At 37.3% G+C, this 17,543-nt stretch overlaps 1 protein-coding gene across 1 annotated transcript in view; it reads left to right on the top strand.

Moving 5' to 3' along the window:
- SPTBN4 (spectrin beta, non-erythrocytic 4) overlaps nucleotides 1–17,543 on the top strand; it is a 338,530-nt gene that overhangs the window by 120,966 nt on the left and 200,021 nt on the right. The window contains exon 17 of the mRNA XM_053721767.1: nucleotides 3,006–3,762. Coding sequence (XP_053577742.1) covers nucleotides 3,006–3,762 — 757 coding nt within the window. The remainder of the gene's footprint in view (nucleotides 1–3,005; nucleotides 3,763–17,543) is intronic.

Raw genomic sequence — 17,543 nt, 5'->3', positions numbered from 1 at the left:
ATTTTAGTACACATTATGCTTTAGTTTTGGCTTTTCTATCTTTTCCCAGGCATGACACAAGCTTCAAAGTAATTTATTGTCCATGCTCACCTTACTCTTTCTCTAACGTGAGACGTAGACTGCTTTTCACATATTGATTCTCGTCCATATATCACCTGCCCTTACCCTCACTGTGATCTGAGATGTAAGTCTCTCCTTGTATCACTTACACTTCTCTCTGATCTAAGATGTTGACTTTCTCTCCAGTACTTCTAAGATGAAATCCATCCATGTTCGCTTTAGTATTCCTTGCCCATATCTATCCAGTTTGAGATGTAGGCATTGTCACAAGAATTTAACTTATTCCATAAAATGAATTAAAGAAGAAAAATAGATCCCACATAAGCACTCTTGTAAAGTCTAATGCCCATTTAATCACCAGAGGAAACATAATCCTCTCAAAAGTGAACACAAAAGCATTATCACATATAAGGATAATCTACAATAATAGAAAACAATATTCTGTACATCAAAAAGAAAACACCAGTGAAATCGACCTCTCTCTAGGAATTGGGTGAACATTAACAATCAAGATACTCCTCAAGAGGTATAGACCTTCTTTTGGGCACTTCAAAGGTCCATCTCTCCCTGATCTGAGGTGTTAATTTAACCTTTAGCACTTCAGAAATAAAGAACTTTTTTTGGGCACTTCAAAGGTCCACATCTCTCTAATCTGAGGTGTTGGTGTATCCTTCAGCACTTTGTAGACGCAACTTCTCCACTCTTCATATGCATTTCTGCTCTGTCTTTTCCTTTCTCTGATTTGTGGTAGTGACATCCAGCAATTCCAAAACTCAACCCTTCCCCACATATGCTCATATCCCCTCTCTTCAGTATGATTTGTAGTAACTCACATTAGCATTTCAAATATTCAACTCCTCCTCCCTTGCTTATGTGTATCCAGTTTGAGGTGTAGGCCTTTTCATTGCCCTGGAATTTACAAGATAGCCCCTACACATTTCACCTGCCCTTCTTTTTATTCCAGACTGAAATATAGACCTTCTTTTGGGCCCTTCAAATTCCCAATGCCTCTTTGTCTCACCCTTCACCAGTTTTATTTGAGGGGTTAGTGTATCCTTCAACAATTTATAGACTCACCAGTTTTCATTTACTTTTGTGCTCTCGCCAGTCTGAGATGTAAACATTCTTATTGACACTTCCAAGACTCAACCATTCTCATTGAAATTTCCAAGATTCATATCACTTGCCCTCTTCCTTTCTCTGATTTGTAGTAGTGATGTTCAGCAATTCTAAAACTCAACCCTTCCACCCATATCATGTTCCTCTCCCCTCTCTTCAAATGGATGTGTAGTAATTCACATTGGCATTTCCAAAACTCAACCTCTCCTCAAATCATTTTTCTTACCCTTACTAATATGACAAGGTCTTCCACACTTCCAAGATTTAACTAACCCCTTTGTGTATCTGTTGCCCTCCTTCTTTTTTCCTAGCGGCGATGTTGATGTTCCTTGTGGCACTTCCGAGGCCCAACCTTCCCACATATCCCTTGCTCTTTTCTTTGCAACCTGAGATGTAACATTCTCACCGGCATAAGGCAACCCCTCCTTTTATGCTAAAGACAAAAAGAGTTTTAGACAATAAAAAAAAAGTTTTAATCATTTTAAAAAATAACAACACATAGATACGGTCAGATAAAAAAGGACTTACATCTCTATGTAAAAAAGAAAGATATTTTACCTCAAAATGTCCTAAGTATTCAAGCCCCATTGCAAAGGACTTTAAGCAGCAAATAAGTATGTCTGTCCTGGGACTGCCAAGGGAGCTTTTTGCACACTCATGTTGTTTCCCTATTCAGTTTAAGGAAGTTTACTATGAAATCTCATGAGAGTTAAGTTAAATCTCATGAGATCGCAGTAAAAGAGTTCATGACCTCAGCACTGCTGATGCTGATTGGCTGCTTTTCATTTCTTTCTTTTTTTTTTTTTACCTGCAGCTGGGCTGCAGCTGAGTATAACTTTTTACATAGAACTTACTCTGCTGAGGAAACTGTGAGGTAAAATATCTTCCTTTTTTACATAGAGATGCTCAGGTGATATTTTTCTGTCAGCTTTTTACAGTTATACTGCATCACTTTCAAGTGATTTAGCATATGAGTATTATGTCCCTTTAAGCATTTTGCACCCCCTACTGGTACTCTATCTTGTCTGATCTTTACTTTGATCTGAGTTATTGACATTCTTCTCCTCGAGCTTTATCCTTTATAAAAAATTAGATCTAGCCTACTTAGAAATTATTTTCAACAAAGGATACCAAGAAAATTATGCAAATTATTTAACAGAAGTAAATTGGCAAATCGTTTAAAATTGCATGTGGTGTCTGACTCATGAATGTTTAATTTTGACTTTACTGTCCCATTAAGGCATTCACTAACTGAATAACAGAAACCCCCCTGATTTATTTGTGAGTCACATAACAAGTACAAAAACAACAAAAGAAACAAATTCTCAGTGCAGGTACATCAATTTTACAAAAAAACAGAAGACTCTGTTTCAATTCAACAACAAAAAAATATGACTGTATTTAAAGTTTCATAATTCTCTGTCCTATTCTCACTCGCAATTAAACTTTTTTTTTCTTTCATGATTCGGATAGAATATGCAGTTTTATCTAATTTGCTTTATTCTCTTTGTTTCCTTTGTTGAATAAACAGCAATGCACTGCTGGGAGCTAGCACGGGCAAAGAGGATGACAAAAGGCATATATGTGCACCAATTAGCAGCTAACTCCTAGTAGCTCATTGCTGATCCTGAGCCTACCTATGTGTGCTTTTCAACAAAGGATACCAAAAGAACAAAGCTAATTAGATATTGGAAGTAAATTGGAAAGTTGTTTAATGTTCATGCTCTATCTGAAATATGAAAGTTTAATTTTGATTTTGTTGTCCCTTTAAAACTACTGTAATTAATAAAATGGTTCGGGTTATTAGCAGTTTCTTGTTTGTCTAGGTGGAATCGGATTGTGGAGCTTGTTCAGCAGAGGAAGGAGCAGCTGGCTTCCATCCTTCGTCTGCAGAACTACTTCTTGGAGTGCAATGAGGTTAAGTCACAGATCAGGGAGAAGAGGAAGGCAATGGAAACTACACAGGGTGGTAGTGGGGAGCTTGGAGGTGTGCTTTCCCTACAGAGGAAGCTGTCCAATATGGAAGCAGCATTGTTGGCCCTAGAACCTAAACTTGTCCAACTCCAGCAAGATGCAGAACTCCTTGCCACATGCCACCCATCCCAAGCCATGGAAGTTCTGGTACACTTTGAAGAAATCAGCGGTGAATGGGAAGCCTTGAAGAGAACACTACAAGGTTGTGAAGACTCCCTCACTGTTGCCAGCAAGCTGCAGCAGTTCATCCAGGACTTGGACAACTTCCTTACCTGGTTGGTCAAGACACAGACAGCAGTAGCCACTGAGGAGCTGCCTTCCAACCTAAGTGAGGCGGAGCGGCTGCTGGGACTCCATGCCTCACTCAAAGAAGAGATTAACCGATATGAAGAGGACTACAACAAGATACAGGCTGTCAGTGACCTTCTAAGTTTGGAAGAGGCAGATCTCCCATATCTGTCCCTCCAGCAATGGCTGCAGAAGCTGGAAGTGGGCTGGAGCAAGCTGCTACAGATGTGGGAGAACAGGAGAGAGGTTCTTGTCCAATCCCATATCTTCCACCTCTTCCTTAGGGACTTCAAACAGGCAGAGACATGCCTGAATAACCAGGTATGTTGATATATTCCAGTTTTACTATGTTTCTCATAGGTTCTGTATTATAATCTAACCATCATCAAGTAAAGTAGTGGTTACAGCATGTTCTGTGTTGGTCCTGGATGATCTGTAAGATACTATAGGTAAAGGATGCATGGAGCTATGACTGTTAGCAATAAAAGAATATATCCAGCACACGAAAAATGTCAGCACTCAGGGATAATTGCACGTCACCAACAGGACCTCTGCTCACAGGTCCAATACAATAACAGAAAATCAGTCAGGAAGGTGACAGCAAACATCTAATATTTATTAGATAAGACAGATGATGGGCAACGTTTCAGGATATTATCCCTTATTCATGCCATGCCAAACAAACAATTCTCACACCTTTATATACCTAAACACCACTAGGTGGCGATAGAGAGAATTTAACCCTATCAATACATCAAATGTAAAAAACATACATAACATATCATATACATGCATCTCATTATTCAAAAGATTGATATGTATATAAAAACATCTTAATCTATATAGTTGGCAAAAAAATTATTTTTATCTTCAAAAAGCAAATGACTAACTAATATATACATCTATAGAAAAATAGATAGATCCCATTCCTTATTCATTCCCTTGGGACTAAGTGACCCCAATTCATATATCCAAAAGGATTCCTTCTTTTTCAGCAATTGCTCCCTATCTCCTCCCCTACGTGGTAACAAAATCTGTTCAATTATCTGAAATTTCAGTTGGCTAATTGAATGGCCAGCAGTCACAAAGTGATATGCAAGAGGGGCTTTTAGATTTTTAGTACGTATATTACTTTTATGTTCAATTATGCGATCTTTCGCGCTACGGGTTGATTCACCTATATAAACCATCCCACATGGGCATTTAACCATATAAATTATAAAAGTACTAAATAAGATAAAACAGAATGGAGGGGCGCCTCATGTGTGGTATCATCTATTAATTAACAACGAGTCACAGAACTATTGCCAAATGGGTACTCACAAATTTGGAGAGCACACTTATGTGCTGGTAGGGGCGGGCTGCAGAATTAGAAAGGTGTAACAGCTCTCCCACTTGAAGGCGCTCTTGGCGTAAGATGGTGGTGCTATAAGGGAGACAAGAAATACGGGCACCACATGTGCAGACTATTAATGGTACAACCACAACAGATTCCTTAATGTGGAGGGTACTCACATATTCCCAGAGCACACCAATGTGCTTGTAGAAGCAGGCTGCAGATTGGTAGAGGTGTGGCAGCTCACCCAAACTCTAGGTATCTTGATATTTGTATGATAATGTGTTCCCTCAGGTGCTGGGCTGGTCTCTCATAGGTGAACAATGGCAGATGGTGGGTAGAAATGAATCCACTCAAAGGATAAAAGATATATCCAAATTTATTTAAAAAAGCATAAAAGTTTAATAACAACAGCACAATGATTGCTGATGAGAGTGGATAACAGGGTGTCCAATAATCACCCAATCATGCAACGCGTTTCACGGTTCACAGACCGTTTCATCAGGCATAAAAAATCATAATTGAATGGCCAGCAGTCACAAAGTGATATGCAAGAGGGGCTTTTAGATTTTTAGTACGTATATTACTTTTGTGTTCAATTATGCGATCTTTCGTGCTACGGGTCGATTCACCTATATAAACCATCCCACATGGGCATTTAACCATATAAATTATAAAAGTACTAAGGCAGGTATAGTAACCCCTAATACTATATTTCTTGCCCGTATGGGGATTATAGAATACAGAGCCTTTTGACATATTATTGCAGCATGAGCATCCTAAACATGGATAAAATCTTGTGTCCATATGTAGAAATGTCCAGTTCATTTGTTAAAGACACTGGTGACTTTCTGAATAAACTGAATGCCCTGGATTTCACTATAAATAAATTTATACTTTTTAGTTTAGACGTTGAGAGTTTATATACGTCTATAACTCACACCAGTGGAATGGGATCAGTTTATTACACCTTGTCATCAGATAAAAAGTACAATAAGAGTCAGATAGACTTTTTTATGCAATTGCTCTCTATCATCCTATGTGGTAATTATTTTTTGTTTAGAGATGATTATTATCTACAATTGCAGGGGACCGCCATGGGTTCCAACGTCGCCCCGAATTATGCCAATATTTTGATGAATATTTATGAAGAGAAATATATATTTTGTAACAGTTTGTTTATTCAATATGGCGCCACTTGGTGGCGCTATATTGATGATATTTTCGGTATATGGCTGGGCGACGTTGGAACCCTGGAAAGTTTTGTAGGGAAATTGAATTCATCTACCAACCACATTAAATTTAAGCTCACATGGAGTGAAGAGTCTTTGGATTTTTTAGATGTTAGAATTACTAAGGTTGGTAATTCTTTTATTACAGATTTATATAGAAAAACAACTGATCGTAATAGCCTACTTAGGTTTGATAGTGCGCATCCACCATCCCTCATTAAGTCTTTACCACATAGCCAAATGCTTTGTGTACGTAGAATAGTTTCTTCTGAGGATTTGGTAGATAAAAGGTTGGCTGAAATGGGCCAGAGATTTAAGGATAGGGGTTTTCCACAAGATATGATTGCTAAAAATATAAATGCAGTAAGATCTATTTCAAGAGATTCTCTCTTAAAATCTAAAGTGGATAAAAAAAAAAAAAACCCTAGAACCATTTTTTGTTTCACAATACAATGCTCAAAGTCATGATATTCAGCGCATTATCAGAAAACATTGGAGTATACTTTCTAACTGCAATCCTGATATTAAAGAATTTAAGGATTATCCTATGCCAGCCTTTAAGAGAGGTAGAAACTTACAAGAGGAATTAGTTAAAGCAGACATAGGCCCCAAAAGTATTTCTAAAACTAGATTTATTTCCTCTTGTAATAAAGGTTGTTTTCCATGTTTAGGATGCTCATGCTGCAGTAATATGTCAAAAGGCTCTGTATTCTATAATCTCCATACGGGCAAGAAATATAGTATTAGGGGTTACTATACCTGCCTTAGTACTTTTATAATTTATATGGTTAAATGCCCATGTGGGATGGTTTATATAGGTGAATCGACCCGTAGCACGAAAGATCGCATAATTGAACACAAAAGTAATATACGTACTAAAAATCTACAAGCCCCTCTTGCATATCACTTTGTGACTGCTGGCCATTCAATTAGCCAACTGAAATTTCAGATAATTGACCAGATTTTGTTACCACGTAGGGGAGGAGATAGGGAGCAATTGCTGAAAAAGAAGGAATCCTTTTGGATATATGAATTGGGGTCACTTAGTCCCAAGGGAATGAATAAGGAATGGGATCTATCTATTTTTCTATAGATGTATATATTCGTTAGTCATTTGCTTTTTGAAGATAAAAATAATGTTTTTGGCAACTATATAGATTAAGATGTTTTTATATACATATCAATCTTTTGAATAATGAGATGCATGTATATGATATGTTATGTTGCTACAATCTGTGTATGTATGTTTTTTACATTTTATGTATTGATAGGGTTAAATTCTCTCTATCGCCACCTAGTGGTGTTTAGGTATATAAAGGTGTGAGAATTGTTTGTTTGGCATGGCATGAATAAGGGATAATATCCTGAAACGTTGCCCATCATCTGTCTTATCTAATAAATATTAGATGTTTGCTGTCACCTTCCTGACTGATTTTCAGCAATAAAAGAACCCACTGGATATCCTGGCATTAGTTTTAAGGTTTTATTACTGTTTATGTTCTTGATGGACATTTTGAGACTTAAAATTGAATAATATTTTACTTGATGATTGTTAGATTATAATGATAAACCTTCCCCTTTGTATAAACAGGTCTGGTATGTTAGTGACTTTAATCATCAGTTGTAATGAAAATTTGCTTTAACTTACTTTTTAATGTAGCACTGAAATTAAAATACCCCGAACTCCGGCTTCCCACATCAAAAGTATTTATTTGTTGTGAGCTAATCGTTTTAACTGTTCTCCAATCGGCGATCCAACCTAAAAAAAATAAAAAAAATGTTTGAGTACCATATGGCTAGAGCGCCGATTGGAGAACACTTCATACCCTTAGCTCACAAAAAATTTAGTTTCAAAGTGGGCAGCCTGAGCGGGGGGTTTTAATTTCCAAGCTACTTTAAAAAGTAAGTTATAGCATATATTCATTACAACTGATAAATTAAACTACATCTAAAATATCGCTTACATTCTGGATCTGTTTATACAAAGGGTAAAGTTTACCATTACTTTAAAGGCACATTAAATTTGTAATTAAACTTTAATGATTCAGATAGAGGGGCCGATTTATCATGCTGCGAATGCAGCAGTTTCCGCGTGAGCCTTCAGGCTCGCCAGAGACAAAACTTAAGAAGCAGCGTTCGTAAGATCGGGATGATTGACACCCCCTGCTAGCGGCCGATTAGCCGCGAATGTGCAGGGGGCGGCATTGTACAAAAATTAAGCCAGCTTGATAGTAGATGTAAATTAGAAAGTTCTTTAAAGTGGCATGCTCATCTGAATCATGAAAGTTGTATTTTGTCTTTAGTGTCCTTTTAATGAAGGTTTAACAAGTAACATTAAAGGGACATAATAGTCATATGCTAAATCACTTGAAACTGATGCAGTATAACTGTAAAAAGCTGACAGGAAAATATCACCTGAGCATCTCTATGTAAAAAAGGAAGATATTTTACCTCACAACTTCCTCAGCTCAACAGAGTAAGTTCTGTGTAAAAAGTTATCTTTCAGTTACTGCCCAGCTGCAGGTTTAAAAAAAAAAAAGAAGGAAGAAATGATCAGCAGCCAATCAACATCAGCAGTGCTAAGGTCATGAACTCTTACTGTGATCTCATTAGATTTCACTTAACTCTCATGAAATTCCATAGTAAACTTCCTTAAACTGAATAGGGAAATAAGATGAGTGTGCATGAAGCTCGCTCCCTTGCAGGTCCCGGGACAGGCATACTGATTTGCTGCTTAAAGTCCTTTACAATGTGGTGTGAATACTTAGGATATTTTGAGGTAAAATATCTTCCTTTTCTACATAAAGATGTTCAGGTGATATTTTCTAGTCAGCTTTTTACAGCTCTGCTGCATCACTTTCAAGTGTTTAAAGATTTGGGCATCATGGCCCTTTAAATATACCAGTTGGCATGATCCAATGTGCGTTTTACCATTTGTAAGTTTTTATCAGTGTTTCTGTTGCCTTATATTGCTGAAGTAATAAAATGTTTTTACTGACTAATTTAAGATAACAGAGACTTTTAGCAAAGTGTTGGACTTTAATAACATAATTTGGACTTCAATTTATGGACTGGATACCAATTTTTGATGGACATATGGAACAGCCAATAGAAACTAAAAAGCAGGTCATGAACATTAAGAAAAAAACAATAGCTTTGATAAAAGCCATACATGATAAACGTCCATCAGGTCATACCACATTATAATATGTCGTTATGTATAGAGACCTCTTATGGTGCAGGTGTGGGGTAACGACTGACATAGGACCCGATGATATAAAGCTCTCTGCCCTAGCGAGATGATCTAAGAAGTCTCGTCAGTACAGCGAGGTCCTTCTAATAATTTACGAAATATAAATTTTAGCTTAAGAACTGTCTATTTTACTGGTTCTGGGGGTGAATGAGAGACCCCTACAATACAATATGCAATCTAAAAAACGTGTTTTTGTAATTTCTCTCCATGCTGGCGAGTTTTTGATCATCGGGCCCATAGTGAATGGAACAGGCAAATGCTGTCAACATCCATAAAACATGCTACAAATAATTTTGTTGTGTCACCATAAACTGACTGTATAAGTTGTAATCATTTACCTTAAAGGGACAGTATACACTCATTTTCATATAACTGCATGTAATAGACCCTACTATAAAGAATAAGATGCACAGATACTGATATAAAAATCCAGTATAAAACTGTTTAAAAACTTACTTAGAAGCTCTCAGTTTAGATCTATTGAAAATGTAGCTGGAAAACCCACTGCAAGTGGCAAATAAGATCCCCTCCCCCCCCCCCCCCCCTTCTTTTGCATATGAAAAGACCCTTTACCCTTTACGCAAACAGGAGCAAGCCGGAGAAGGTAGCTGTCGGTATTATCATAAAACTTTGGGGCTTGGTTAGGAGTCTGAAAATCAGAGCAATGTTATTTAATAATAAGCAAAACTATCCATTTAAAAAAAAAAAAACTTTATGGGCTATATAAATAGATCATCTACAAAACATTTATGCAAAGAAACAATGAGTGTATAATGTCCCTTTAAAGGGTTAGTCCAGCCAAAATTGGAATACACATGGATACATTTCAGTTTTGAATAGAAGCATATTTGTAATATACACGTATTAGCAAAAATGCTTCTAATAAAACCTATAGCTGTTTCAAGAGTATTTAGGTATGCACCATGCACCAGCATTTTAAACACAGCACTAGCTCAGAAAGCCTAAGGTGCTTGTACTATCTGGTAATGACTCAGTTTATTAATTGCTGACATGATACAAGCCCCACTGGTGCTCTAAACAGCTACAGTATTTAAAATGCTGGTACACTGTGAATATCTAGTTATGCTTCACATGCGAATGCAGAGAAAAATGTTAACATTAAAAAAGTCATAACTTTTATTAGAAGCATTTTTGCTAATACATGTATATTGCAAATATGTTTCTATTCAAAGATGCGGTACATTTCAATTTTGACCGGAATGTCCCTTTAAGAGGCTATAGGGTCTTACAAAATATATTTGTTTTATATTTTCCTGAGTACATTTAGGGCTAGATTATGAGTGGAGCGCTATTTAGCTCTCCCACACGCGCGTTAACATTGCTAGATGGAGGCTTTTTGCGCACATTGGGTTGCGCTTGTATTACACCTAACACCTATACTCGCGTGCTAACCAGGAGTGATTAATAGTTCACATTCCAATGTTCTTCACATATAGAACAATGTAATTTTTATTGTAAATACATATTTATATATATATATCTATGTATACCTATACCTGTATACTTATTCCTGTAGATAGATAGGTATAGATATGTATTTTACCTTAACAGTATCAGATATATAGAAGTGTATATTTAAAGTGAAGGTAAAGTTTAAACGTTTGCTCTACAGAATTAAGTCTAACATGTAAATTCATTATGACTTTCATTCATCAAATTTTGTATATTTTTTTCAAAACGAAGTTTTACCTATTTGAAAATCACAATATCGTCTTCTGTAATAACAACCCGTTTTTCTTTCCTTTTTCTACTTCCTCATTACGTATGTCTCTCTGCCAATTGAAATCCTGGCCGTTAGGCGGCCGTGACACTACGTCATCCTCATATTGGCCCATCTGCGCATGCGCCCCATCTAATCTGCATATCAGATATCACAAAGCTCGTGGCCGATTCGCGCATGCGCAAAACATTCACAACTTAATGCGCATAAACTGCTGACTATTGCTCATTATTATTCCTCAGGTTCAACAACGCTGCTGCTTCTTTGCGTCTTGTTTCGTTGGCAAATAGCATAGTAATGAATGAATACAATATCATGATTCATTCATTACTATGTTGCGAGTTGAGGGAGACGCCTGCGCATTGGAGCCCAGCAGTATTGTCAATCGCATGCGCATTGCGGATAGAATCTTAAATAGCGCATGCGCAAATGGTCTTGCTGCTTGTGAACGCGCATATATGATACGTATAGAGCGGGTGGGACTGCCCTATACGTAAAGACTGAGAAAGACAGGAAGGATAAGATGGGAGGAGTCAGGAAGAAAACGGATGCCTAAAAACGTTAGTAAAAAAATGCAGATACTAATATTTTTTATTAAAAAAAATATGGCGATTATGTTTATATACATGGGGATAATGATATACTGTGTTTTAACTAGGTAAAATTAACTTTCACTTTAATAATAAAAAGTGCATTATTTTCTATGTGAAGAACATAGGAATGTAAAATATGTGTAACACGCATTGGGGTTCTCAATTTAGGACTGACGCGGTTGGGTTAGCGCAATGAAGAATGGCTATCTTCAATGAGCGTTATTGAAATATATAATATAAAAAAAAATTATAAATGAAAGATTAATTGCAAAGGATTCTAAGTCAAACAATAAAAAAGATCTTTTTTAAGTACGAAAAAACTGAGATTGAAAATATAGGTACATTTAAATGCGTGGAGGGTAGCGTGATTAACAGTGACATGTAGAAGGCTGAGATACTAAACCAGTTTTTTTCTTCAGTATACACAAGAGAGGAACCAATGGAGGATACTTTGAAACAAACTAGAACATACAAGCCCATACCTTTAACTGGGTTATTTCTAGAGGATATCAGGAAAACAAATAGATAATATTAAGGTAAATAAAACTCCAGGCCCAGATGGAATACACCCAAGGGTGTTAAGGGATTTTAGCACTGTTATAGACAAACCTCTACTCTTAATTTTTCAAGACTCATTATCCTCAGGCATGGTACCCAAGGATTGGCATAAAGTTGATGTGATGCCACTGTTTAAAAAGGGAAGCGGGAAGCTATAGACCATTTAGTCTGACATCGATAGTGGAGAAGATACGTGAATCGATTATAATAGATTATATTGATGAGTATATTTGTTTAAACAGAATTATGAGTTCATATCAGCATGGTTTTATGAGAAATAGATCATGACAAACTAATCTAATTACATTTACAAGGAAGTAAGTAAAGATATAGATAAAGGGGAATTGGTTGTGATGTGATATACTTAGATTTTTCAAAGGCGTTTGATACAGTGCCACATGAGAGATTAATGCACAAAATTAAGGGACTGGGAATAGCTGAAAATGTTAGCTCATGGATAAATAACTGGATAAAAGACAGGGAGCAACGGGTAGTAGTAAATGGATCATATTCAGATTGGACAAAGGTAATCAGTGGAGTCCCCAAGGGATCAGTACTGGGCCCTGTTCTTTTTAATATTTTTATTAATGACTTGGAGCAAGGATTAAATAGCAACATCTCTATTTTTGCAGATGATACAAAGTTGTGTAAGGTCATTAGGTCAGAGCAGGATGAAATTGTTTTACAAAGGGATTTACAAAAATTAGAAGAATGGGCAGGTAAATCGAAAATGAGATTTAATACGGAAAATATAGGGTGCTATATTTTGTAAGTAGAAATAAACAACCTATACCCGAGATACATTTAAAAATTGTTTAGATACCTTTCTGGCTAGAAACAGAATTCAGCGATATGATTGGTGGTGTTAAATGGGTCATCTTTTTAATGGGATTAATTTGAGATCAACTGGAGCTTTTATTATAGAAAAATTAAGATTTGTCGAGGTTGAACTTGATGGACTTCTGTCTTTTATCAACCTTATCTACTATGTGACTATTTTACAAAATATTCTAAATAATCCATATATATTTCTCTTGTAAGATGTATCGAGTCCACGGATTCATCCATACTTGTGGGATATTCTCCTTCCCTACAGGAAGTGGCAGAGAGAGCACTCACAGCAGAGCTGTCTATATAGCTCCACCCCCCAGTCATTCTCTCTGCCTGCTTAACTGCTAGGAAGGGCAAAGTGAGTGTGGTGACAAAAATGTTAGTTTTTATTTTCTCAAGCAAAAGTTTGTTATTTTAAATGGTACCGGTGTGTACTATTTACTCTCTGGCAGAAAAGGGATGAAGATTCTGCAAGGAGGATGATGATCTTAGCATTTTGTAACTAAGATCCACTGTTCTCACAAGGGCTGAAGAGTACAGGAAAACTTCAGTTGGGGAATGTCAGGGGTTTTCCCTGTTGTGTTTGCCATGTGCTGCTGGCAGCCATTTTACTCACCTCTCTTCCTGACTGTGCATTGTGGGGGATGCTGCTCACTTCCTGCACTTCCTTTTATGTCCAGACTGTTGTGCATCATCCATGTGAGACAGGATGCAGTCTCAGAATTGTGATGTCATCACTTATTATTTAAAGGGCCTCTGTTCGGTATGCTTTGCCTTTGCGTTGTCTGAGACCTGTTTGTGAGAGTTCCTGTGTATTACCTGGCTGCCTGACGTCCTTCCTGGTTCCTGATCCCTGGCTTGTTCCTGACTCTGCTGTTCTCCTTGTTCCTGATTCCGGCTCGTCTGACTATTCGCTTTGGCTCCTGACTCGGCTCGCCTGACTACCAGCTCTGGTTTTGACTCCTGGCTTGTTATTTGACTTGTGGACATTTTATAATTTTTTGCTATTAATAAAGGTGTGATTATTTTTACACTTCTCGTCTCAGTCTGATTCCTGGCACCCTGACATGGGAACAGTTTGCAGGATAAACTGCATTAAGGTATGTTCAGACTATTTTTTTCTAGACAGACTGTGTTATTTCTAGAAAAGGCTGGCAATATCCCCATGAGGGAAAGGTAAGCTGTATTCAGTAAAAGAGGAATCCAAGCTTGCATAAAGGGCTCATAGTTACTGGTGACACTGATAGGAAAAAACGTTTTGGTTTAATTACAAATAAAACGTTTTTTTGAGGGACTTTAAGGGGTCTTTGTGGCTTATTTAAGGGTTATTAACCCACATGGCTAGTTTAAGAAACACTCTGTGGTGTTTTTTAGGCCCCATAACATCGAGTGAGGTGGTAGGGGCCTATTTTCAGTTGCACAGTTTATTTACCTCAGAAGCATCCAGCTACTTCTCCAGAGATTCCTGCTGTAAAGGGTTTTTTCCCCCCACAAATCGTTCCTAAAGGGCAGGTAGGCGCCACAGCAAAGCTGTGGCAAGGTGCTGAACGTTATTTTACCGGTTTTGAAGTTTTTTCAATCCGGTTTTTACATTAAGGGTTAATTGTTTATTTGCATAGTTGTGCAAAGTTACTAAGGCTTTATGATGCTACTGTAAAAATTTCGTTGTGTTTACTGCTTTTTTTTTTTTTTTTTGAAAATTAGCTTTATTATGTAAAATAGAGAATGGGATTTACAACTTTTGGAGACGCAGCTCCATATATTATACATGAATAGCTTGACATTGTACATTAAGGCTTATTGGCTAATTAGTTTTAATAAAACAACTTAACTTTGGATCGGTGCAACCCACATCTAAATAAGAAACACTTCATCTAAGTTTTCATGTGTAGCTTTATGTGACACACAAGGACTGTCTACCAAATATACTCGTTAGGGTACAAGCCAGTGAAGGGACCACTCTGTGTATTGACACTATACCTAGTACCTTCAGATGTGAACTTGGAGCTAGACTATGTGTCTCTAATGTACGATTCCCAAGTTGTCAGGATATCTGAGTACATGTCCATTCTGTTATGTTTCATATAGTAAAGCTCCTCAAGATGGATTGACTCAGACACCCTTTGTGCCCACATTACCATTGTTGGGGGGGTCTTTTGCTTTCCAATTTTTAGCTATTAAAAATTTCACACTATTAGACATGATATAAAATAATTTGAGAGAGGGTTTATGCTTTATCTTAGGAGGTTTGTTCAGTAGCCATAGCAAAGGGTCTAGGGGAAATTGAGTTTCCAAGATATCCTCTATTTCAGTGATCACAGACCTCCATAGATTTTGGATAACTGTGCACCACCACCACATGTGAGTCATGCCACTATTAACGTGGCCACAACGCCAGCACTTATTGTTAGCTCTATGGTATAATCTGTGTATTTTTTTAGGTGTATAATACCACCTATGGAGAATTTTCAGGTTGATTTCTAATGCAGCTGTGGAGATATAGGTTTTCAGAGTGGATTGGACTATCCTTTTGCCTACATGTTGTGGGATTATTATTCCTGTGTCTTTTTCCCAGCTATCTAGGTATGGTAGGGGGTGTCCTGGTAATGGGGTGATCAATATCTTATATATCATCGAGAGTGTGTGACGGGTCGGTGGGCATCTGACACATAACTGTTCATAATTAGTTAACGGTCTGGTCATATTTGAAGATTGTTGGTGGGATGTCATAAAGCTGTGAATGCGCCCATATATGTGAACCAGTTAGTGAGGCAGGAAAAGCCTTGTTGAATTAAGTCGGATTGTGATTTAATCTGTTCGTTTTGTATGAGCCAATATAATGGGAAATCCTTAATGTGAGAAGGGTAACAGTGTCTCTCTATGCTTGGGCCTAGGTCAAATTCACCATTTGTTACTAGGGACGTAAGCGGGGAGGGTCTAGAAGTAAGATTCGGAAAATATATCATTATTTTATTCCACATCGTGTATGTTTCTGATATAATGGGGTTAGTATTAGGGTGTTTAAATTTTAGTGATGGGAATGTCCAGCAATATCTGCTAAGATTTGGTGTACAAACCATTTCATGTTCCATGTCTACCCATCGTTTAAACTTTCTATGTATATTCCAATCAACTATTCTTTGTAAGAATATTGCGTACCTGTAATAAGTTAAGTTAGGTATACCTAGCCCTCCTTGTGTTTTGGGTAAGGACATAAGTTGCTTATTGATTCTAGGATGTTTCTTGTGCCAAGTGAAATCACTAAGTGCTTGTTGTAGCGAGTTTAGATATTTTTCTGATAGAGGAATTGGTAGTGTTTGGAGAATGTACAAGATTCTAGGAAATATATTCATTTTTATCAGGTTTATACGCCCTAACCAAGATAGGCTCTTGGATCTCCAGCTCGATAGGTCTCTTACGATCTCCCTTTTAATTTTTTCATAATTAAGTTTGTGTATTGTTTCTATAGATGTGGCTAGAGAGATTCCTAAATATTTGAGATAATGTGTGTTCCATTTGAATGGGGTAAGTGTCTCAGCTATCTTCTTTTTTTGAGAATCTAGTGTGATATTAAGAATCTCTGACTTGGGGATGTTGACTAGGAAATTCGATTGGATGTGAAAATTGTCAAATTCTTGTACTAATAAGGGCAGAGATGTTTCCGGGTCTGTTAGTGTAAATAGGATGTCATCTGCAAACTAAGAGATAACGTAATTTTGATCATCTATGGTGACCCCCTCAATCCCAGGGTGAGATCTAATTCTGACCGCTAAAGTCTCTATTACACAGGCGAATAGTAAAGGGGACAATGGACACCCCTGTCTCGTCCCATTAGATATTTTGAATGAGTCGGACAAGGTGCCATTTATTAGTGTGTTTACTGCTTTTTTACACTGTTTTGCAGAGTTTGTGCAGCTTTTTTTCTCTTAAAGGCACAGTACTGTTTTTGTTTAAAGTGTTATTTACTTTGATTAAAGTGTTTTCCAAGCTTGCTTGTTACATTACTAGCCTGTTTAACATGTCTGACACCAAGGAGAATCCTTGTTCTATGTGTTTAGAAGCCATTGTGGAACCCCCTCTTAGAATGTGTCCCACTTAAAAATATTGCAATAGATGATTCTCAGAAGGAAATGAGGGTTTAGCATCTAGCTCTCCCCAAGTGTCACAACCAGTAACGCCCGCACAAGTGACGTCAAGTACCTCTAGTGCGTCTAATTCATTTACTTTACAAGACATGGCCACAGTTATGAATAAAACCCTCACAGAGGTTTTCTCTAAACTGCCTGGTTTACAAGGAAAGCGTGTCAGCTCTGGGTTAAGAACAAATGCTGAGCCGTCTGACGCTTTAGTAGCCGTATCCGATATACCCTCACAATGTTCTGAAGTAGGGGTAAGGAATTTGTTATCTGAAGGAGAGATTTCTGATTCAGGAAAGACGCTCCCTCAGACAGATTCTGATATGACGGCCTTTAAATTTAAGCTTGAACACCTCCGCTTATTGCTCAAGGAGGTATTAGCTACTCTAGACGATTGTGACCCTATAGTGGTCCCAGAGAAA

This window comes from Bombina bombina, chromosome 7, assembly GCF_027579735.1.
Source record: "Bombina bombina isolate aBomBom1 chromosome 7, aBomBom1.pri, whole genome shotgun sequence".
Classification (NCBI taxonomy): Eukaryota; Metazoa; Chordata; class Amphibia; order Anura; family Bombinatoridae; genus Bombina; species Bombina bombina.
This window is presented reverse-complemented; position numbering and strand designations above follow the sequence as displayed.